Source organism: Emydura macquarii, unplaced genomic scaffold (genome assembly GCF_026122565.2).
Source record: "Emydura macquarii macquarii isolate MOO-44397 ecotype Brisbane River unplaced genomic scaffold, CSIRO-AGI_Emac_v2 contig_3305, whole genome shotgun sequence".
In the NCBI taxonomy this organism is placed as follows: Eukaryota; Metazoa; Chordata; order Testudines; family Chelidae; genus Emydura; species Emydura macquarii.
In genome coordinates this window covers 7267027-7291624 of record NW_027133442.1, presented here as the reverse complement: position 1 = coordinate 7291624, position 24598 = coordinate 7267027, and the positions used below count along the sequence as shown (strand labels likewise).

The 24598-nt window shown below is 51.7% G+C and overlaps 1 protein-coding gene across 2 annotated transcripts; it reads right to left on the bottom strand.

The window, feature by feature from the left end:
* Positions 1-1031: 1031 nt before the first annotated feature.
* LOC137143268 (zinc finger protein 879-like) lies at positions 1032-23695 on the bottom strand. Of its 2 annotated transcripts, none has more exons than XM_067532971.1 (5): positions 23283-23695; positions 22168-22294; positions 21195-21308; positions 3425-3514; positions 1032-2833 (listed from the first exon to the last, which is right to left on the bottom strand). In XM_067532971.1, exons 1-5 carry the CDS (start codon positions 23688-23690, stop codon positions 1398-1400), a joined length of 2175 nt encoding a protein of 724 aa, XP_067389072.1. In that variant the 5' UTR covers positions 23691-23695; the 3' UTR covers positions 1032-1397. The 2 variants fall into 2 exon arrangements, with proteins under 2 accessions (XP_067389072.1, XP_067389073.1); XM_067532972.1 differs by having other exon boundaries at positions 22962-23381.
* Between the last annotated feature and the right edge of the window lie 903 nt (positions 23696-24598).

Genomic DNA, 24598 nt, shown 5'->3' with positions numbered 1-24598 from the left:
ATCTCTCTGTCTACACCACAGCCTAAGTCGGTATATCTGTTGTCACTCAAGCTGTGAATTATTCACACTCCTGAGCAACTCAAGTTATACCAAAGTAAGTTCTAGTCTAGACAAGCCCTAGGTGGCATTAAAGGGCCACTTCTCTTTCCAGGGATACAAACGCTAATTATTAAAAAAAAAAAAAAAAAAAGAAGCCATTATAAGAGGAAGCATCTGACACTTCTAATTTATCAATCTCTCATGCCTGCCCTTCCCTTTTTTCTGGCATATGACTTCTGATGGCACAAACAATTAATTAGCTGTTGGGTGAGTGATGTAGTCACTCTATCATGGCAGCATCATCCAGAGTCGTCAAGCGCATGCATCTACCATCAAGATGATAAAGAAGGCAGTTCATAGCCAAATGGTATGCAGTGATCTTGAGCTCCATAGGAGCAGATTGGGGCGCTCAAGAAGTCCCATTGAGTAAAGATGTAAGATAAACCACCAGTCACCACAATTTATCATGTTGTAATGAGGATCTTTCTGTTCATACAGTTATTCCAAAAAGCATGGGAGAGCTGATTCAGAGAGACTAGGGGATGCAAATCTGACTTGGCTATCCACCAAGAAATGCATAATCAAATCAAAATATAGTCCAACATCAACTGTTGCTGCTGTCTTTAGAAATGTTGTGTCTCCTGTCCGAGAGGCTCACTATTTCAGAAAAGGGGTGTCTTGACTTTAGTTGTATCATCACTGATGTGACCGGAAACTCCAGTCTCTAACCTTCCAGTTGTAGCTGGTATTGCTTGCCTGGCAATTTGGTGTGACGACAAGTCTCTGGCTGCATTACTGCATGCAGCCAAATATCAGGACAGCTTGCTTCATAATTTTACCAATAAGCCAGATGAAAACGCCCTGTCTTTTGATTCAGTGCAATGAGGGACACAGCGGAGGTGTCACAGCCTTCCATTAACTCAGGAGAAGAAAGCTCCTTCTTAGTCTCTTTTTCCAGAATCTTTCCCCTTTTTCCATTTTCCAAAGAGAAAAAACCTAGAGGAAACAAAACAATAAATTCCTTTTGTGGAGCCTAAGAGGATGGGAGCTGCAGTGAGCAAATGGCCTGGGAGAAACCAGGACCTCCAAAGCACAGGTCTGACTCCAATCATCTCTGTCCCAGCTGCAGCCCACAGTGCCCACAATGGGATGTTTAGGTTGCTCTTGGGTTAAATGCTCCCAAACCCAGGGCCACACAAACTATTTTATCAAACCCAGCACCTAATCTAGTGTCAAGTTAGTGAGGAGGTGGGAGCATTTCAGAGTAGGAGCAGGTTTCTCTCTTGTACCGGATCTGGGAAAAGGGAGAAGTGAGAGATTGAAGAGGTCCCTCCATCATACACAAGGATGAGAAGTCTTTATTCTGAGTGAGTCCGCTGGTGTGTAGCAAGGTGTGAGGACCGAGCAAAGCGCTTTCCACACAGAGTGCAGGAATATGGTCGCTCTCCTGAATGGATTCTCTGATGTTGAGTAAGAGATGATGATCGAGCAAAGCGCTTCCCGCACTGAGTGCAGGAGTATGGACGCTCTCCTGAATGGATTTTCTGATGTTCAGTAAGAGATGATGAGTGAGCAAAGCGCTTCCCACACTGAGCACAGGGATATGGTCGCTCTCCTGAATGGATTCTCTGGTGGTTGATAAGTCCTGATAATTGGGTGAAACTTTTCCCACACTCAGTACAGAAATAGGGTTTCTCCCCAGTGTGGATTCTCTGGTGTCTAGTGAGATGCGCTAAATAGACAAAGCCTTTCCCACACTCAGCACAGCAATAGAGTTCTCCAGTGTGGACTCTCTGGTGTCTAGTGAGACTTTCTGGACGACCGAAAATTTTCCCACACTCAGCGCAGCGATGGGATCTCTCTGTACTATGGATACCTTGGTGTCTCCTGAGACTTTGAAGGAGACTGAATCTTTTCCCACAGTCAGAACAGCGATGAGGCTGCTCCCCAGAGTGGATCATCTGGTGTCTAAGGAGATGTTCTCGGAGGCAGAATTTTTTCCCACACTCATGGCACAGGAAGGGTCTCTCTCCGCTGTGGGTTTTCTGGTGTCTAGTAAGATTTGAAGTAAGTTTGAAGCCTTTCCCACACTGGTCACAGCGATGGGGTCTCTTTTCTGAGTGGATTCTCTGGTGATTACGACATGTTGACGGATCCATAAATTGCTTTCCACACTGAGTGCAGGCATAGGGTCTCTCTCCTGAGTGCGTTCTCTTGTGGATAGTAAGAGCTGATATATAGAAGAATCTTTTTCCACACTCAGCACAGTGATAGGGCCTCTCTCCTGTATGTATTCTCTGGTGGGCAATGAGGAGAGATGATCGGTTGAATATCTTCCCGCACTCAGCACAGGGATGGGCTTTCTTCTTTCCATGGCTTTTTACATGTGCTATGTGCGCCTTCTTTCTCGTAAAGCTCTCTCCACACTCTTTACAGTGATACAGATTCTGTCTGCTATGAACCCTCCTTTGATGGCTTCTCAGGTGTCCCAGCACCTTGAATCCTTCCCTGCACAAACGGCAGGTGTACGGGCTCTTTCTGGGCTCAGCTTGTCCATCTGCTGGAGGCTTTAGATGTGGCCTGGATCTCTGAATGACTCTTGTGGCTCCTGACTCTTTCCTGGTCAGGTTCTTCCTCTGTCTTGGGGGCCTGCATTGCCTCTTGTGGTCTCTTCCTCTCTCAGATTTCTGGGAATGATTCTCCCCTGATGTCCCTGGAAAAGATCTGGGTGTCTCCAGGTTGCCAGGCCCTTCCTGAGGAGTTTGTCCCTCAACTCTGCTCAGGGTCCTGGCCCCTGTTTGGTTGGGAAGAGAATCCAGATGTTATTCTCTGTGCTGCTGACAAAGGGAAACCATTATTCCTAGCAAGGGGATGTACCTGAGGCAGCCCCATCTCACCTCAAAGCAGGGCTGGTCCTCGGCACTTGAGTGCAACAGACCCAACTCCCAGGAGCCCCAGTGCTGGGGGAGGAGGAGAAGGTCAGTATCTCTTAGGCCCTGCTAACCGTCCCACAAATCAATGAATGTGAGAATCAGTCCCCATGAGTCTCTCTCTGCTCTGAGGCCCATCTCAGTGGGGAGAATAGCATCAGCAGAGAGCTGGCACTGACATCACTCTCCAGAGGGACACACATAGAACACACGCACAGGGACACACATGGAACACACATGGAACACATGCCAAATGGCTCCATGTTCTAAGGAAGATGGGAAAGAGAAGATATGCAGTTTCTCAGGGGGATGTTAGTGTGAGAAGGAAAAGTGGAGCTATTTGGGCTTCAATCCCCATTGTAATACTCTGTGAGGGTAGAGTTTGCTGCTGAGGGACAATTCCTGAAATGAGGTTTTGGCTTCCATTTCTGGAAAGGGCAATGCTGGTTCCCTACCTGCTCCAGGGGCAGAGTTTTGTGTGAGGAAGAAACCCAAGGATCTTTCAATGGCTAACCAATCCCAGGTCTCCTCTATATCTGGAAAGTCTGCAACAAGATAAAAGGTCTTTGGTTGAATACAAACTGACCGAATAGATATCACTGAGAGAAGCCCTTTCCCCAACACCTTAAATTATGCACAAAAGGGGTGGATATTTGGGGCTTGATTTTTACTTTGTATTGTGGTAGCACAACTGTGTTCATGGTTCCATAGCAGCAGACACTGCACAGAACCAGAAAGATTGTCCTGATGTTGAAGAGTTTATGTACGAAATACTCAAAGGGTGGGAGAGGAACCTGAGGCAAAGGAATAACTTGCTGTTGGAATAACTGGGCCCATAAATTGACCCTAATTGTCAGTTTAATTGTAAAATCTGTGAGAAAGTTTAGACAATGTTACAATAATCTGTCGATGGGAAAAACAGGGTTACTTACCAGTAACTGTTGTTCTTCGAGATGTGTTGCTCATAGCCATTCCAATATAGGTGAGTACACGCCACCGTGCACTTGTTCCCGAAACTTTTTTCCCCTTAGCAGACCCCGTAGGGTTGGCTTAGGCGCCCCCTGGAGTACCGCGCTCATGCCGTGGTATATGAGGCACCGCCAACCCTGCGGGTTCTCAGTCCCTTCTTTCTGCCGACTCCGACAGCGGGGACGGAGGCTGGGTGTGGAATGGATATGAGCAACACATCTCGAAGAATAACAGTTACTGGTAAGTAACCCTGTTTTCTACTTCGAGTGATTGTTCATATCCATTCCAATATAGGTGATTAAAACGCCATACCTCGGAGGTGGGTAGGAGTTACGGGTGAGCTGCTCTCATCAGCACGGCTCTGTAGAATCCCACGTCCTCTCTCGTCTGCTGGACGATGGCGTAGTGGGACGTGAAGATGTGCACCGACAACCAGATAGTTGCTTTGCAGCTGTCCTGCAGGGGCACTCTCTCCAGGAAGGCCGCCGACGAGGCCTGGGCTCTGGTTGAGTGCGCTGAGACAGCTCCTGGAAGCGGTACCCTCGCTTGCTCATAACAGCACTTGGTGCAGATGGTGATCCACGCAGAGATGCGCTGGGTGGAGATGGGTGAGCTCTTCATCTGGTCTGCCACTGCCATGAACAGCAGCGTTGACTTCCGGAACGGCCATGTCCTCTCAATGTAGTAGGCCAGGGCTCGTCTCACGTCCAGCGAATGCCATCTCTGCTCCTCCTCCGATCCGTGCAGTTTTGGAAAAAACACGGGGAGGAAGATATCTTGATTATAATGGAACTAGGAAACCTCCTTAGGCAGGAAGGCTGGATGGGGTCTCAACCGCACCTTGTCTTTATAAAAGATGGTATGGGGGGCTCCGAGGTTAAAGCTCTTATCTCAGAGACCCTCCTAGCCAATGTAATGGTCACCAGGAAGGCTACCTTCCAAGAGAGGACGAGCAGCGGGCATGTAGCCATGGGCTTGAAGGGGGGCCCCATTAGTCTGGGGAGGACCAGGTTCAGATCCCAGGGAAGCACCAGGTCACGGACCTGCGGGTACAGCCTCTCCACCCCCTTGAGGAACCTGACTGACATGGGGTGGGAAAATAAGGACCTCCCTTCCAGGGGCTGGTGGAAGGCTGAAATGGCCGCCAGATGTACTTTCAGGGAGGCCAGCGCCAAACCCTGGAGCTTCAGGTGGAGTAGATACTCCAAGATCGCCTGTATAGACGAGCAGCTTGGCAGGATGTCCCGGGACTCTGCCCAACAGGTAAACTGTCTCCACTTGGCCCAGCACACGACCTGAGTGGAAGGTTTTCTGCTGTCCATCAGAATCTGTTGGACCTGCACCGAGCAGGCTCTCTCTCCCTCCGTCGGCCACAGAGCCTCCAGGCCATCAGGAGCAGGGAGACCAGGTCCGGTTGCAGCAGACGACCCTGGTCCTGGGAGAGCAGGTCGTAACACCTCGGGAGGTCCATGGGTGGGGCGATGGACAGGTCCAGCAGCATACTGAACCAATGCTGTCTCGGCCAGGTTGGGGCGATCAGTATCACGTCCGCTTTGTCCCTCTTGATTTTCAAGAGGACCTTGGGCAGGAGCGGGATGGGGGGAAACGCATACCTGAGGGTCCCCGTCCAGTCTATGAGGAACGCGTCAGAGATGGAACCCGGCTTGCGACCCCAGAGCGAGCAGAACCTTGAGCACTTCCTGTTCCAGGATGATGCGAACAGGTCCAGTTGGGGAACACCCCACTTGCAGAAGATAAAAGTTATCACCTCCAGGTGTAGTGACCAGTCGTGGCGGGGTAGAAATGACCTGTTGAGGCAGTCCGCCTCATTGTTCCTGACTCCCGGGAGATGAGAGGCAGATAAATGAAAATCATGCCTCACCACAAAGTCCCAAAGTTGAATGGCCTCCTGGCAGAGGACCGAAGAGCACACTCCCCACTGCCTGTTCATATAGACCATGGCCTCTGTATTGTCCGTGAGGACCTGAACCATCCTGCCCCTCATGACTCTGAGGAACACCTTGCAGACCAGCTGGACTGCCCTGAGCTCTTGGACATTGATGTGGAGGCTCTTCTCCTCCTCCCACCACAGCCCCTGGATGCTCAGGTTGGCACTGATGTGGACTCCCTATCCCACATCTGAAGTGTCCATAATCAGGGTGACCGATGGGGCCAGATCCCGGAAAGGAACCCCTGTCAACACCTCCCTGGGAGTCCTCCACCAATTCAGGGAGGCCAGGACCCTTGGGGGAACTGTGACCACCCTGTTCAAGGAGTGCCTGGCTGGTGCATACACCGAGACTAACCACGCCTAGAGAGGCCTGAGTTTGAGGTCAGCCAGCCTCACCACATACGTACAGGCCGCCATGTGCCCCAACAGCTGCAGGCAGTGCCTGGCTGTTGTCGTGGAGCACCGGTGTAACGGGGCGATTATTGCGGCCATCGCCTCGAACCGAGCCTGTGGAAGGAAGGCTCTGGCCTAGGTAGCGTCCAGGGTGGCCCTGATAAAGTCTATGCGCTGCACCAGGGTAAGAGTGGACTTCTGCTTGTTTATGAGCAGCTCCAGTCTGGTGCATGTCACGCAGGTGAGGGATAGGCTGTTCCGAACATGGGCCCTGGACCTGCCCCGGATCAGCCAGTCGTCCAGTAGAGAAAGATCTGCATCCTTCTGCGGCACAAGTGGGCTGCCACCACCGCCATGCACTTTGTGAAGACCCTGGGGGTGGATGAGAGGCCAAATAGCAGGGCCAAGAATTGGTAATGGCAGCCAGCTACCATAAACCTGACGAAGCGCCTGTGGCTGGGAAGGATGGAAATGTGAAAGTATGCATCCTCCAAGTCAAGGGCGGCATACCAATCTCCTGGATCTAGAGCAGGGATAATGGATGCTAGAGAGACCATGCAAAACCTGAGACACCTGATAAACTTGTTCTGTCGGTGGAGATCTAATATGGGTGTCAGGCCCCCTTTTGCTTTGGGGATGAGAAAATACCTGGAGTAGAATCCCCTCCCTATTTCTTGTGGAGGAACTGCTTCCACAGCCCCGAGGAGGAGGAAGGAATTCACCTCCTGTAAAAGGAGTTGCTCGTGAGAGGGGTCCCTGAAGAGGGACGGGGTGAGGGGAGAGTCCAGGGGGGAAAGCCATGAACTGAAGGGCGTATCCCCTAGAACTACGCTGAGGACCCAACGGTCTGATGTGATATTCTGCCACTCGGTGTAGTAGGGTCTTAGCCTTTCCGCAAATGGGAAGAGTGGATCCAAGAGAGAGGTATCGGTGCCACCCTGAGGCGCACCATCAAAAAACAGGGTTACTTACCAGTAACTGTTGTTCTTCGAGATGTGTTGCTCATAGCCATTCCCATTTAGGTGTGTGTGCGCTCCGTGCACAGTTTCTCAGAACTTTTTTGCCCTTAGCAGTCCCGGTAGGGTCGGCTCAGGCGCCCCCTGGAGTCCCGCGCCCATGCCGCGGTACATAGGGCACTGCTGACCCCACCGGCCCCCAGTCCCTTCTTTCTGCCGACTCCGACAGTGGGGACGGAGGGTGGGTGCGGAATGGATATGAGCAACACATCTCGAAGAACAACAGTTACTGGTAAGTAACCCTGTTTTCTATCTTCGAGTGATTGCTCATATCCATTCCCATTTAGGTGATTACATAGCCATACCTGGAGGTGGGTAGGAGTTGTAGTAAGAAGTGAGAGCTTAAGGCCTGTAAAACAGGCTAAGGCCTAAATGGAAAAAGCCGAGTGAACAGAAGTATAAGGGGTCACTCAAGTTAACTGAGACTGGTATAGGAAAGTGCTGATTCTGCAAGGTTGTAAGATTGCCAAAATATTACTAAAATATGTAGTAGGTATAAGAGGTACCAAGATACTAACTCTCTGAAATGACACTTTTATGGGTAGAAATGATACATGGGGTGGCGGTGCCCAAATCAGCCAATCAATGGAAAAAGGTGGTATTAGACTACGTCAGGAGGGTGGCAACTACCTACGTGAAAGGGGGGCAGACCGAAAGTGTATGTAACCGTGTATAAAAGAGGATGTCAGAGGGAATACCGGTGTCCGGTCTAGGGGATAACGGAAAGTCCCGCCGTTGGGCCGAGACCATTGTAACGCCGCCGATATGAAACTGACCCAGAGATACTCTATAAGTCATTTCTCATTGTGCCGCACGCAATAAACCTCGCTTGGGCACCTTCGTTACTCAGCTAATCTGTGGTCGTGTCGACTCATTCGATCGTGAGAGCCGTCTCAGTTTCCTGGCCAAGGCTGGGACAGCATCTACACAGGGACACATGCACGCAGCCTACACTGATAAACACCGGTGACCAACACACCGAGTACAACAGGAGTTAGCGTTGCTCTGCCAAACCCCGCGTCCTCTCTCGCCTGCTGGACGATGGCGTAGTGGGACGTGAAGGTATGCACCGTCGACCAGGTCACTGCTCTGCAGATGTCCTGCAGGGGCACTCTGCCCAGGAAGGCCGCAGATGAGGCCTGGGCCCTGGTCGAGTGTGCCGTTACAGCCCCTGGAAGCGGTACCTTCACCTGCTCATAACAGGTTCTGATGCAGGCGGTGATCCAGGTGGAGATGCACTGGGTGGAGACAGGTGAGCCTTTCATCCGGTCAGCCACTGCCATGAACAGCTGCGTTGACTTCCGGAAGGACTTGGTCCTCTCGAGGTAGAAGGCCAAGGCTCATCTGACATCCAGGGAGTGCCATTTCCGCTCCTCCTCCGAAGCGTGTGGTTTAGGGAAAAACACAGGGAGGAAGATATCCTGGTTACAATGAAACTGGGACACCACCTTCAGCAGGAAGGCCGGGTGGGGTCTCAGTCGGACCGTATCTTTATAAAAAACCATATAGGGAGGTTCTGAGGTTAAGGCCCTTATCTCAGAAACCCTTCTGGCTGATGTGACAGCCACCAGGAAGGACACCTTCCATGAGAGGACGAGCAGCGGGCATGTAGCCAAGGGCTCGAAGGGGGGCCTGTCAACATGGCGAGGACCAGGTTCAGATCCCAGGGAGGCACCGGGTCACGGACCTGGGGATATAGCCTCTCCATACCCTTGAGGAACCTAGATGACATGGGGTGTGAAAACAGGGATCTGCCCTCCATCGGCTGATGAAAGGCCGAGATGGCAGCCAAGTGTACCCTGAGAGAGGCCAGGGCTAAGCCCTGTAATTTCAGGTGAAGGAGGTATTCCAAAATTGCCTGAATTGGTGAGGAGCTGGGTAAGATGCCCCGGGACTGAGCCCAGCTTGTAAAACGCTTCCACTTGGCCCTGTATACCAACTGTGTGGAAGGTTTCCTGCTGTTGAGCAAGATCTTCTGCACTTGTATGGAGCAGGATCTCTCTCCTTCTGTCAACCACAGAGTCTCCACACTGTCAGGTGGAGGGAGTCCAGGTCCGGGTGGAGCAGGCAACCCTGGTCCTGGGAGAGTAGGTCGTGCCGCCTCGGGAGCGGTAAGGGCGTGGCTATGGACAGGTCCAGCAATATGCTGAACCAATGCTGTCTCGGCCAGGCTGGGGCGATCAGTATGATGTCTGCCCTGTCTCTCTTGATTTTCAAGAGGACTCTGGATAGCAAGGGGACGGGGGAAAGGCATACATGAGGGTCCCCGTCCATTCTATCAGGAACGCATCGGAAATGGATCCTGGTTCGCGCCCTCTGAGCGAGCAGAACCTTGGGCATTTCCTGTTCCATGCCGATGCGAAGAGGTCCAGATGGGGAACCCCCCACCTGTGGAAGATAGAATCTATCACCTCCTGGTGTAGCGACCAATCGTGCCGGGGGAGAAACGACCTGCTGAGGCGGTCCGCCTCGTCGTTCCTGACCCCCGGAAGGTGAGAGGCAGCTATGTGGAAGTCGTGTCTCACCGCCAGTTCCCAGAGCAACACGGCTTCCTGGCACAGGGCCGAGGAGTGTGCTCCCCCTTGCCTGTTCATATAGAACATGGCTGCTGTGTTGTCCGTTAGGACCTGTATTACCCTGCCCCGGAGGAACCGGAGGAAAACATTGCAAGCAAGTCGGACTGCCCTGAGTTCCCTGACATTGATGTGCAGGGATATCTCGCTTGGTGACCAGCACCCTTGGGTACTAAGGTTGCCCGTGATGTGCGCTCCCCACCCCACATCGGAGGCATCGGTGATTAGGGTTACCGATGGGACCATCTCCCTGAAAGGAACTCCTTTCAACACCTCCCTCGGGTCCTTCCACAAAGCGTAGAGAAGTCAGTATTGGGGTGGGTAAGGTGACTATCCTGTTGAGGGGATGTCTGATTGGGGCGTACACAGAAGCTAGCCACTTTTGAAGGGGTCTGAGTCTGAGGCGAGCAAATCGCACCACGTACGTGCAAGCTGCCATGTGTCCCAACAGCTGCAGGCACCGCCTGGCTGTCGTCGTGGGGGACCTGTGAAGGTCGTCTATCAGGGCCGCCATCACCTCGAAGCGAGGTCTCGGAAGGAAGGCTCTGGCCTGGGTGGCGTCTAGCGTGGCCTCAATGAACTCTATGCGCTGCACCGGGGTAAGAATGGACTTCTTCTCGTTGATGATCAGACCCAGGTCGGTGCAAACTGTGCACGTGAGTTCCAGGCTGTTCCTGACATGGGCTCTGGACTTGCCCCGGATCAGCCAGTTGTCCAGGTAGGGGAATATCTAAACCCCTCTGCGGCGCAGATGCGTTGCCACCACTGCCATACACTTCGTGAAAACTCTGGGGGCAGACGAAAGGCCAAATGGCAGGGCTGTAAATTGGTAGTGGGCACCTGCTATCACGAATCTCAGGAACCTTCTGTGTCCTGGGAGGATGGAGATGTGAAAATATGCGTCCTTGAGATCGAGGGCCGCATACCAATCCCCTGGATCCAGGGTAGGAATGATAGAGGCCAGGGAGACCATCCGGAATTTTTGGCGTCTGATAAACTTGTTCAGACGGCGGAGGTCCAGAATGGGCCTCAGGCCCCCTTTGGCCTTGGGGATCAAGAAGTATCGGGAGTAAAACCCTTGTCCCCTTTCCCCTGGTGGGACCTCCTCCACCGCCCCCAGCTGGAGGAGGGAGCAAACTTCCTGAGTGAGGAGTTGCTCGTGTAGTGGATCCCTGATGAAAGGTTGGACCGGAGGGGAGTCCAGGGGGAAGGCCGTGAGTTGTAGTGCATATCCCCTGCCGACTATACCAAGGACCCATCGGTCCGACGTGATACTTTGCCAACGGGCGTAGTACGGCCGTAATCTGTGGGCAAAGGGTCGGTCGCGAGGCAGGGGGTAAGTAAGAGTACCACCCCCTTGCGTACCATCAAAAAGGCTTTTTATTATTCTGGCCCTTATTCGAGCCACGGGTCCCCGCCGAAGACCCCGAATGATTACGGCGGTTAGGGCCTCTAAACCTCTCCTGACCCCTTCTAGGCTGGGCGGGTCTAGGGGGCTGCCTCGGCGGCTGTTGAGGCTGCCGCTGGCCCTGAGGGCGATCCTGATGCCTTGCAGCCTGAGGGGTGTAGATCCCCAGGGAGTGTAGCGTGGCCCTCGAATCTTTGAGGGCGTGCAGCTTGTCATCAGTGCTGTCCGCAAAAAGCCCAGTTCCATCGAAGGGGAGATCCTGGATGGTACGCTGGGCTTCTTGGGACAGACCCGAGGACTGCAGCCACGAGGCCCTCCTCATGGCGATGGCCGATGCTATGGCCCGACTGGCGGCATCTGCCGCGTCGCTGGAAGAGTTCAGGGCTGCTCCCGCCACTGCAGCCCCTTCCTCTATCACTGCCATAAAGTCTGCAGTCTTGTCCTGGGGCAGGACCTGTGGAAGGACCTCAGCGAGCCTCTGCAGCGAGGACCATAGGTTGAGGTTGTACCTCCCTAGAAGCACCTGATGATTGGCGATCCTGAGCTGCAGAGACGCTGTTGTATAGGCCTTACGGCCAAAGAGGTCCAGCTTCTTGGCATTCTTGTTCTTTGGGGTGTTGGCCTGACCCCCTTGTCTCTCTCTCTGGTTGACAGCCTCAACAACCAGAGAGCACGGTGCCGGATGGGTGTATAAGTACTCCACCCCCTCCACCGAGACGGAGTACTTCTTCTCGGCACCCTTGGCAGTTGGGGGGACCGAGGCTGGAGTCTGCCAAAGGGACTTGGCCACCTTGAGCACTCTCTCATGTATTGGGAGGGCTACCCTGGATGACCCTACCATCCCCGAGGCTCCGAATAGGGGGTCCTCCTCCTCGGAGAGCTCCCTGAGATCTAGTCCCAGGCTACCAGCGACTCTCTTTAACATGTCCTGGTGTGCTCGAAAGTCCTGCCATGGACCTTTGCGACCCCGGAAGGTGACGTCATCAGGGGATGAGGAGGAGGACTGGGGAAGGGGCCTTGTGGAGGGGCCTTTCTCCGGATCAGATCCCTTGTCCGAGGGATGATCCCTTTCCCTGTGGGACGCTGGAGGTGGAGGCGGTGGTGCCCCAGATGATTTAAGGGAGACCGTCGCCTGTCCCACCTGTGTACCCAAGGGCCCCAATAAGGCCACTGCCAAGGTCCCTGGGGCCATTGTGGAGCCGGCATCGGTGCCAAGTGGGTCACCCGGTGCCGCGATCTAGACCTGGAGCCGCTTGATCGACGTTTGCTCCTGGTCTTGGGAGAGCGGCTCCTGGAACTGGAGGACGATGGCGAATGACGGTGCCATCGTGAGTGGTGCCGGCGGGAGGAGGAGCTGCTCGAGCCCGAGCGTCTCCTTCCTCTTGACGATTTTCAACGGCGCTTGCCCCCCTTAGGTGACTGGGAGCGGTGCCGTCGGTGCCGACGAGAAGATCGGGACCGGGATCTGGATCGGTGCCGACCTGTAGAGCGAGACCGAGCGCGAGATGGACTGCACGACGGTGCCCGGTGAGACGGTGCCGAAGGTGTCGGTGACGCGAGTAGCGGTGCTGATGACGGCGGTGCCGCGGGTAGCGGGGCCGATGACGCCGGTGCCGCAGGTGCCGCAGGTAGCGGTGCCGTAGTCGGTAACGGTGCGGCTGGCTTTGCCACAGACGTTGATTCAGGCTGTGCCGCCGTGGAAGGCACCGGGATCCGCACCAGACTGGGTGCCGGGGATCTGGACCGGTGCCGAGTGCTGCGGTGCCGAGCTGGACTGTCGAGGGATGTTGGTGTCGTCGTCCCTCGAGAGCTCCTTGACTGTCCACGGTCCCGTGGCGACGAGGAGCTGGACTCGGTGCCGGAGCTGGGAGGGGAGCCCGCGGCTGTCTGGGGGGAGACTTCGACTCCTGTCTCCACCCACCGGGTCCACCCATCACGGGCTTACCCCGAGACGCAAGCCCCAACCTCGGCCGAGGGAGGGGCGGAGGCGTGGGCAGGCCCATGAGGGCGCGTGCCGCGGTGAACGCCTCCGGCGTCGACGGCCCCTGCAAGGGCTCTACCCCACTCCGGGGAGTTGGGGAGGGCTCCTTGCGTGGAGATGCCGGTGCCGGAGAACCCTCTACGGCACATGGCTGGGGCATCTCCGGACTCACCCGGTGCCGGGTCGGCGGTGCGGAGGAGTCCCGGCGCGCTGTCTCCTTTCGGCGCTTCGGTGCCGGCCCCTTGGATGACGACGGTGCCGGCGGAGCGCTCTGCACCGAGGAGACACTCGGTGCCGCAGATGACCACGCTGGCTTGGGGTCCGGATGCAGAGCGGACTCCATCAATATCGCCTTCAGCCGCGCCTCCCTTTCTTTCTGGGTCCGCGGCTTGAAGGCCTTACAGAGTTTACATCTGTCCCTGCGGTGCTGCTCCCCGAGGCATCGGAGGCAGCGTGAGTGAGGGTCACTCACAGGGACCGGCTTGGCACATTCAGTGCATGGCTTGAAGCCTGTTGAGCCAGGCATGGCCCAACAGAGAGAGAGAACCCCTAAGAGTTTCTCTAAACTATGTATAACTGTACTATAACAACTAAGCGAAGAAAGAGCTAAGGGTTTGTGACTTGCAAGCAAGAAGCAAAGTTCCAACAACCGTCAATGGGCGGAAAGAAGGAACTGGGGGCCGGTAGGGTCGGCAGTGCCCTATGTACCGCGGCATGGGCGCAGGACTCCAGGGGGCGCCTGAGCCAACCCTACCGGGACTGCTAAGGGCAAAAAAGTTCCAAGAAACTGTGCACAGAGCGCGCACACACCTAAATGGGAATGGATATGAGCAATCACTCGAAGATAGAACTGTTTCTTTGAGTTAGGCCCCTTAGAGGGCTCTTGCTGGGAGGCTGCAGATGAGCCGGAGCGGTTGCGGCGTCTGAACGCCCTGCTCCTATCTTGGCCCCTACAGGGCTGAGGAGGTCTGGGTGATGGCCTAGGTGGCAGTTGGGCCTGGCGTTGGGGCTGCGGCCAAGACTGACGCCTCGAAGCCTGGGGGGTGTAAAGTCCCAAGGACTGGAGTGCAGCTTGCGAGTCCTTGATAGCGTGCAGCTTCTCATCTGTTTTGTCTGAGAATAGGCCTGCCCCATCGAAGGGCAGGTCCTGAATAGATTGCTGTACCTCCTGGGACAGCCTGGATGACTGCAGCCACGAACACCATCGCATGGCTATTGCAGAGGCCATGGCTCTGTGGCGGTGTCCGCAGCGTCACTGGCGGTTTGCAACGCCGCCCCTGCCACCATGACGCCTTCAGCCAGGACTGTGGCAAAGTCCACCGCCTGGTCCTGGGGCAACCCCTCTGCAAACTGCCTCATCGAGTTCCAGCGGTTCAGTTTGTACCTCCCTAGTAGGGCTTGATGGTTTGCAATTCTCAGTTGAAGGGTCCCAGTGGAACAGACTTTGCGGCCGAACAAGTCGAGTTTTTTATTGTCCTTGTTCTTAGGCGTGGTGCCTGGGCCACCTTGCCTGTCTCTCTGGTCAACCACCAGGGTCCCCGGGGCTGGGTGGGTATATAAAAACTCAAACCCCTCTGCCGGAACATAGTACTTTTTCTTGGCGCCTTTAGAGGTGGGGGCAACTGAGGCAGGGGTTTGCCAGAGAGCCTTTGCCAGTTTAAGGACTCTCTCATGGACAGGTAGGGCCACTCTCGATGGTCCCACTGACCCGACCACCCCAAAGAGGGGGTCCTCCTCCTCAGAGAACTCCTTAAGTTCTATGTTCAGGTTGTTGGCCACCCTTTTAAGGAGCTCCTGGTGGGCCCTGAAGTCTGGGAGGAGCACCCTGTGGTCTCTGGCGGCCACCTCTTCAGGGGAAGAGGAGGAGGATTGTTGAAGAGGCCCTGTGGAGGATCCCTCCTCAGGGACCGATTTCTCCTCCGAGGAATGGCCTTTAGCCTGTTGGCTTGGTGGGGGGCGGGCACCGGCTGTGCCACTGAAGATGAGACAGATACAGTTCCTTGCCCCATCTGCACCCCCCATGGGCCCCAGTAAGGCCACTGCCAGGGCCTTTATGGCCACCCCGGTGCCGGTATCGGTGCCGGCTGCGGCGCATCATGGCTGGACTTGCCCTTGCGGGACCCGGAGCCACTGGAGCAGTGCCGACGGTGTCTGAGGCATCTGCTCATCTTCGCCAGGGACTGGCCTCTCGACGACCCCAACAAGGTTGAGGAGCGTCGGTGCTGTTCCAAGCGGTGCCGATGGGCGGATGCGCAGCTTGACGAGCTGGAGGAAGAGGACCTCTGTCTCGGCACCAAGAACTTGCGGCGCCGCTTGCCCTTCGGGGACCGGGAACGGTGCTGTCCATGCCGCCTCAATGCCGAGCCCGACTCAGAGGACCGCGATCAGCGACGTGTTGAGGTAGCCGTTTCTTTCAGTGCCGGGTCCTTCAGTACCGGGATCCGCGCCGGGCTCCGGGACCGGTGCCGCGGTGGCGAAGGGCTCGGTGCCGGGGTGCAGGAGTGGGAGCTGTGCGCACCATGCAAGGCAGACCTGGAGTGACGCCGCCTCAAACACAATGCCTCCAGTGCTGTGGACCGTCTTCGGTGCCGCGGGGAGGAGCTCGACGACTCATAGTTGAAGCTGTGAGGGGAGCCGCCACGCTCTACCCTCTCTGGCTGTCTGGAGGGAGACTTCATCCCTGATGGGGGTCTCGACCATCCACCTGAGGCATCCAGCGTGGGTTTACCCTGGGACACTGGTCCCTGCGCCCTTGGCTGAGGGGGGGATGAAGGCGTGGGCATGGCCATTAAGGCGGGTGCCGCGTGGAATGCCTCCGGCATCAATGATCCTTGCAAGGGTGCTCCCCCACCCACAGGAGTTGGGGGAGGCTCTCTGCATAGAGATGCAGGCACAGGAGCAGGCTCAATGAGCCGTCACTGGTACATCTCCTGGCTCGACCCCAGCCGCGCAGGCAGTGCGGGGGAGCCCTGGCGCTCAGTGCCTTGGCGTCTTTGTTTCTTGGGCACCGGAGACTGGCAGCGTCGGGTCGACTCCGGTGCCAATGGAGCGCTCCGCACCGAGGAGACGTTCGGTGCCGTGGGGAAATGCGCCGGTTCAGAATCCGGGCAGAGCGCCGCCTTCATCAAAATAGCCTTCAGCCGGATACCTCGTTCTTTTTGAGTCCGCGGCTTGAAGGCTTTGCAAATTTTACATTTGTCCCTACGATGCTGCTCCCCCAGGCATTTGAGGCAGTGATCGTGGGGGTCGCTTACAGACAGAGGCTTGCTGCAAGAGGCACAAGATTTAAACCCAGGAGACCCAGGCATGGCCTGGCCCTAAGCCCCTAAGGGCTATTTTTCTGTGCTAATTCTAACTATCTAACTACTTAGAATCATAGAATCATAGAGTTGGAAGGGACCTCAGGAGGTCATCTAGTCCAACCCCCTGCTCAGAGCAGGACTAACCTCAGCTAAATAATCCCAGCGAGGGTTTTGTCAAGCCGCAGCTTAAAAACCTCTAAAGATGGAGATTCCACCACCTCCCTAGGTAACCCATTCCAGTTAACTCTAACTATTCAACTATTCAACAATGATTACAGTCCGTAAGGGGAATGCTACTTGCTAAAGGCAAGAGGCAAGACGTTCCAGCAAGCGTCAAGGGCAGAAAGAAGGAACTGAGGGCCCGCAGGGTCGGCGGTGTCTCATATACCACGGCATGAGCGCAGTACTCCAGGGAACACCTAAGCCGACCCTATGGGGTCTGCTAAGGGGAAAAAAGTTCCGGGAACCAGTGCACGGTGGCGTGCACTCATCTATATTGAAATGGATATGAGCAATCACTCGAAGTAGAAAGGTGTAAAATATAAACATAAAGAATGAATTAGTCCAAACAAATATGGCCTACTAATATAATTCAAGAACTGTGTTAAATTATGCCAGGTAAACAAGAAAAGTACAGAACTGGAAATTAATGAACCAAATGAATGTGTCAGAAATTAGACCCAGATGGAAGAAAGAACAATGAGGTATGGGCTATTTTGCCCATTACATCCTTTTGGAGTTTTTCAAAAGAAATCACTTTTGGGGGGAAATAAAGAAAGGGAACTGGATGCAACACGTGCTGTCTGAAAGCAGCAGCAACCGCAGCTGTGTGCTAACAACTGCTGCAGCGAGTGATACCATCATGCTGCCAACCTCAGCCTCTTTTGGGACTTCAGATCTTCTTCAGCCTAGTCTTAAGAAATGTCCTAACAAGACCAGACCAGAGAGGGAGAGACTGAGCATACTGCCATCTTTACAAGTCCTGGCTAATTCCCCCAAATCATCTGGAATGTGAGACTTTGTCCCCATTCCCTCCAACGCCCATGTGTCTTTTTGGTTCCTCACATTATTTCTTCTCTTTCCTATTCTTTTCCCTTTGCCTTCTATTGAATAAGAGTCTGGCTTAGCTGGCCAAAACTGTCATAGTTTGTAACATTACTGTAAGCCTGTGATCAAAGAGGCAGCCAAAAGCACTGCCCAAAAGAGCCCAGTGGCGGTACCTGTTTGCCAGGTAGGTCGCCAATTAGTTGATCTTGCCATGTGCCATGCCTGTGTTTCTTCAGCCAAGAGGCTGCAAGTAAGAGTAAACTAGAGAGAGAAGCTGCATATTCTATCTTTGCTCTTCTTTTCTGTTCCTTCTTGTGTAGGTTTGTCTTCTAAGAAACAGGATTGGTCCCCAAAAGGACAGATATTGCCGTCTTTAATGCCATCTAAAAGACTTTCAAACAGTTTTTCTGTCTAAAGACTCTCTCCAGCTACAGGAACAAAGGATATAAGTCTTACGCAACACCTTACATTCCAGCTGCCTTAACTATTTTTCCTTATTTTTCTGTATCTTTAATAAAAGGTTAGAAAGAATTTTTAATGGTGTTTTCCATTGTACAATGCAGGCTAAAGTCTCTGTATTCCAAATCCCAAACCTTATTTAACACTCTTTAATGCTGGACATGACAAGGACATATTAACACCTTTGCCTTTTAGGGTCAATGACTTCTATATGACCTAATACAACATTGTCCAAGGTCAGCCAGCAGGTCAGTGGCAGAGTGAGGAACAGAGTCCAGGTCTCCTGACTCCCACAAGATGAAGTTGCCTCCTAATAAGTTATGGAGACTAATAAGGAAATCCCTTATTAATGTAAACTGGAAGCCCAAAAAAACAATGGAACGATGCTGGATCCCCACAAAACTAGGCCTGAATTCAGAGGAGAGATTCCCAAGTGCTGCCTGGCCAATGGTTCACAAAGTCAAGGAGGGGTTACAAACGCTTTGGAGGACAGTACTGGAATTCAAAAAGATCTTGATATTTGGAGAAGTGTGCTGAAATCAACAATATGAAATTCCAGAAACATAAGTACAAAATATTTCGCATAGGAAGGAATAATCAAATACACAACTAGAAAATGGGGAATATACGACTAGGCAGTAATAAGGCAAAAAAAATCTGGGAGTTATAGTGGATCACAAATTGAATGAGAGCCAACAATATGATTCTGTTGCCAAAAAAACCCTCCTAAAAACATTTTGGGATGTTTTAACAGGAGTGCTATATGCAAGACATGGGAGATAACCTTTTCTTTCTACTCAGCCTTGTGAGGCCTCAGCAGGAGTTCAGGATCCAGTTTGAGGCACCATAATTTAGGAAAGATAGGGCCAAATTGGAGAGAGTCCCGAGGAGAACAATTAAAATAATAAGAGGTTTAGAAAATCTGATTTTTTTGGAAAGGCTAAAAAGCATGGCAATCTCAATCCAACAGTTTAGTTTTGAGAAAAGACGACAGAAGGGGGATCTGTTATCAGTTTTCAAACATGTTAAGGGCTGTTTTTAAGAGGATGGAGATCAATTGTTCTCCATATCCACTGGAGGTAGGACAAGAAGAAATGGGTTTAATATGCAGCAAGAGAGATTTGGGTTAGATATTAGGAAAAGCTTTCTAACTATAAACATAATTAACTCTTAGAATAAACTTCCAAATGAGGATGTGGAATCCCCATCACTGGAGATATTTTAAAACAGGGTGAACAAACATCTGCCAGGGATGGCGTAGGTTTACTTGGTTCTGTCTCAGCGTACTAGGTTAGACTTGATGACTTCCAAGGTCCCTTCCAGTCCTACATTTATATGCTCCTATGAAGCAAAAGAGGCATTGAACATCTCACCATTGTGGATGTCATCTGACATTAGCTCTCCTTCTCTGCTAATTGGACCTACACTTTCCTTTATCTTTTCTTGCTCCTAATGTATTTACAGAACCTCTTCTAATTGCCTTGTACGTCCTATACTACGTGTTATTTATTTTGTGCCTTTACCTTTCTGATAAACCAAGCAGGAAAATCTTACCCAGCAATATCTGCATCCAGTCCAATATCTCATGCTCAAGCTTATTTATAGTATTCAATTTGAAGGCCCGGAGGGACCATTACATAAGCTAGTCTGACCTCTGTATATCATAGACTGTTAATTTTACCCAATTACCCCTATACTGAACCCAACATTTGTATTTGACAAAAGCAAAAAGACATCCAGCCAGGATTCGAAGACATAAAGGGATGAAGAACGTATCACTGCCATTAGGAATTTTTTTTAATAGTTGAATCACTTTAACTGTTAAAAATTAATGCCTTTATTTGAATTTGTTTGGTTTTAACTTTCTCCTATTGATTCTTGTTATACAGTCCTCTGCTAGCTTAAAGAGCCCTTGAGTACTCAGTATTTTCTTCTTGTGAAGCTACATATATACTGTAATCAAGTCAATTCTCATTCTCTTTGATGAGGTAAATAGTGTGATATGTTTAAGTCTCTCATTGCAAGGCTTTTCTCCTGTCCATGAAACATTCTGTGGCTCTTCTCTGCACTCTCTCCTAATTTTTCATCCTCCTTTTTGAAATATGTGCATCAGAAATGGATGCAACTACAGCTAGAACAGATCTTTTCAAAGAGATATTTCATCTTAACTGTACATAATGGAGAATCACCCATGTCTGTAGCTGAGTTTTTCTGATAACTGAATTCCCCATTCTGTTAAAAGTGTGCACCTTATTTCAGAAGGGACTAATGGTTTTGTGGACTGTTTTGGGGTGTATAATTCCTACTTTAGCTGAAGAGGAGTTAATTGGAGCCTGAGAGCTCTATTAGCCCCACCTTGTTATACCTAGAAGGTGTCATTTGACTCTGGGAGGATTTAAAAGGTCAGAGTTCAGTGCAGTTGGAGAAAGGAGAAGGAGACCAAGGGGACAGGTGATCTGCGAGAAAGGCCAGAGAGGAGCTATACAGAAGGAGAACTGTAGTGATGGTACAAGAGTGGAGTTAGCTTTTATGGTGGATCTGGTAAAAAGAGCTGATGTTTTGTAGAAGGGCAACAAACAGGGAACGACATAAAAAGGACTAAATGCTGAAGCCCAAAATGGGTGGAAGATACTTTATATTTTCATCTGATTTTTGGTTTTGCAGAGGGACTCCAATGTTCTTGAAAGAGACTGAAACCCAGGAGGGGCAGAAGATGTGTGGATTACCATTATTTCATCAGACACAAGCTTTCTGAGACAATGATATCCTGGAAAAGATGGAATTCTAGACTGATGGAGTCAGAGGACCCAGTCATTACCATACGAGACCACAAAGATCCTGAGGAAGAAAACAAGGCAGAAGTGCGGAAATTCCAATTCACACCAGAAAGGGGATGGTGTGTGTGATGGTGAGTCAATGACAAGGTCTCAACTTGACACACCCTACATGGCCCTGATTTTCAGAATGTGAGTGAGCAGCATTCTCGGGAAACCAGAATCCTTTCACATGTCTCTTGTGAGGGATCACAAACAAAGCACTTGTCACTTTGTCCAAACTATATCAGGATTTCAGGTGCTTTCAAGTTACTCATTTGTTCCCTAACCATCACTTTAACTCCTTCCTCACCTGGGTGGACGCCTCTCAGGATATCCCCATCTTCATCATCCTTGGGACCCTGGACATACAGCTCTTCCCCTCGCTCTATGCTGGAGATCACCACCGGCTTGGGGGTTTGGATACCTGTTTAAGAGAAAAGCATCATTGCTGATTAGATCTAAACTAAGCACTTCTAGCCACAGAACTGCTGCCCTTTACGCAGCATCACATGCAATGTTTGTGCCAATGTTTTCGATGGAAACATGAATTGCGGCTTATGGTCAACTCTGCCCGTGCCGGACAGTGGCCGGATACTGAGTTGCAAACAATCTGGCTGGAGAGGAATGCGGTGTCTGAAGGTTGGAGGGAAACAGATGTGGCATGTGATCGATAGCTCTCCTTGGTCTAGGAGTATAACTCTACTATGGCCCAGACCTTTCCCTTTAACTGTGGTGGTGTCTGGCCTTTCATACGGCAGGGTTCCAGAACACGTGACCCATTTCTGCTCATGTGCTCTGTTTGGGGAACTACAAGTGCCAGAACTCTCATGCATTAAAGTGTGGAGCCCTATTAACCGTGGGTAGAAGTGTCTCCCCTTGAAGGGGTTCAGTGTAGTTGTAGTAATATCAGTCCCAGGATATTAGAGAGACAAAGTTGGTGAGGTGAGGTATTGTCTTTTAATGAACCAATTTCTATTGGTGAGAGATACAAGCTTTCCTTTCCAGACCTGAAGAAGAGCTCTGTGTAGCTCAAAAGCTTCTCTCTCTCACGAACAGAAGTTGGTCCAAAATAATATATTACCTCACCCACTTTGTCTCCCCATGAAAGCGCTTCTCTGCCCCATTAAACATGCCTCTATCCATCCACACCCATGCATGTCTCCTTCCAACCCAACACACACCGCTCAAGCCAACCATTCATACCAATACTCTATGTCAGTTACTGTGTCTCTGTACAGCACCCAATGCACTGGGGCTCTGATCTCAGGGAAACAACTCCTCACCTAAAGAGACCAGAGTCTGGTAATTTTCCCACATGACGTGTCTGTAAAGTTGCCTTCGCTCCTCACCCAGCAGTGCCCATTCCGCTGGGGAGAAATACATGGCCACATCCTCAAACGTCACCGACATCTGAAAGGACAAACAACCCAACTCAGCATGGCAAAGTTTGGTCACTGGTAGCAGAATAGAGGTTGCAGGTGATACAGATGCAGAGGGGTTCACGTAACTTGGTGACACACTGTCCCCAAGGTGGAGGGCTAGGAGGATCAAACCTGAGCAGCACAGCAACCACACATGACATGATGCAAGGTCCAGAGCAGAGTCCCGGGCTCATTCCTAAAGGAGCCTCCTGGAGCCACTGCTGTGGGAAGAGTGTGGGGCACTGGGCTCAGCCCCACGGACACAGAAGTTGCTGGAGCTGAACTGTGGGGTGAGTACAGGGCAGGTTTGTCTTTGTTCTCATCGTTCCCACCCCAGGTGGCCCTCTGTTCTGGGCAGGAATTAGGATTGTATTTTTGTAGCCTTCTAGGTCTCAGGATATTAGAGACAAGGTGGGGGGAGGGGGGTAATATCTCTTACTGGACCAGCTTCTGTTGGTGAAAGAAATAAGCTCTTGAGCTACAAAGAACAGAGTCCAAGAGCCCAGGCCCCAGCCCGAGCTCGAATATCTACAACACAATTAAACACCCCCATAGCCTGAGCTCCAGGAGCAGGAGTTGGCTGGCACGGGCAGCTGCAGGTTTTTATTTGCAGTGTAGACATACTACATGCAGCGTAGACATATTTGCAGACATACCCTGACAGCCCCAGCTAGCGATCTATAGCTCAAGCAATAGCATCCAATGCTTTTAGCTCTGGAGGTTCTGACTGATGGGCAATAAAAGAAGGAATCCTTCGTCATGAGGTACACAGCAACACAGTTCAAACTCCCACAGCACTTCCCATTGCCAGTGTGTTGAGATGACCCAAACTGGCTCCCGGTCTATTCAGGTAACAGTCTATTCACGGCACCAATAGCACTGGTCAGGGCCATAGGAACGGCCAGAACGGATCAGACCGTCCAGCCCAGTCTCCAGCACCGGAGGAGGTGTAGAGCGCCCTGCAGCTCTGCTATTACCTCCCTCAGGGAAGGGTCCCGCCTGACGACATTAGCCAGTGGAGGGGTTAACCCGGGAGGGGTTAAGTCTCTTGCTGCCTGAGGCGCGCACTCTGCTGGGCTCAGTTCTTTGTATAGACCGTCCCCGACAGAGCTACCCCGGAGCTGGCTGGGGGAGCGTCTCTCGGGTACAGCCGCGGATCGCCTCCGATGATCCCCTCGGCGCTGCGGCGGCTTTCTCCGGGCAGCGATTTCCTGCCTCTGCTGCTGTTTCTCTGCCTCCCCGGTGCCGCCTCTCGCCTCGACTCTCTGCGTCTCCCCGGCGCCTGCTCCCCGTCCTGGGTCCTGGGGCTGCAGCCTGCAGAGAGGGCTCGCTCCCGCACACACAGGCCGGGCTCGGGGGACCCACCCACCATCCGGGCCTGGCATGGGAAGGTCCCTTCTTGAAAATCCCCCTCTCTCAGCAATTACTGGGCGTCTCTAGGATGTGGAGGTCTCTGAGCTCTGTGGGTTTAACCCTTAATCAGCTCATTGGGGGAGCTAGTTGCAGATACAGCTCCTCGGGGAGACGAGGTGAAGTCGGTTCCCATTCCTTATTCACAGAACGTTTTTAGGAATTCATCAGTGTGAGATGCCGTCTCATACATTTCACCATAATAAATGTGATGGCGTTTTAGAACAGTGTATATTAATTATTTAATAATTATGTATTCAAATCTGGAACAGGGATGTCAGCGGCTGTAAGTGACAGACTACTTCTCAGGGCGCCCTAAGTGTCAATATGGTGAGACAAGGATATGCCATTTCCCGCTGAAACGCCATGTATGGGCTCAACACTGCCAAATATCATACCGCAGTTTCTGCTTTATACCTGATTTGATAGTAGTCATACCACATGCATGAACAAACCAACAATCAGCCAAATAGTTGCATATCAAGATGTAATGTTTTCGCATAAATTATATGGACAGTTATAATTTAAGAAGTCTATGGGACTTACCCTGCTTGGTTCTTGGACAAATTAAGACATTTGACAAATTAAGAACAGAAACAAGGACTAAATTTATCAGAACTTGTTTTATTGTGTTATAAATATAAAAAATTTAATTAGTTTCTTGTCTTTTGCTTTGTGCACAACAAAAATTATATGAAGAAACTACACAGGCACAGTAGGCCCCAATAACCATGTTTATTATCTATATACAAACATACAAGACCTAGTTTAATGCACACGGTGCTCAGACTTTTAAAACATAGATCATCATAATGCTCACAAACAACTTAAAGTGATACTACCGTTGCATACTTTTGTTTAGTAAAAATTACAGTAGAAATTT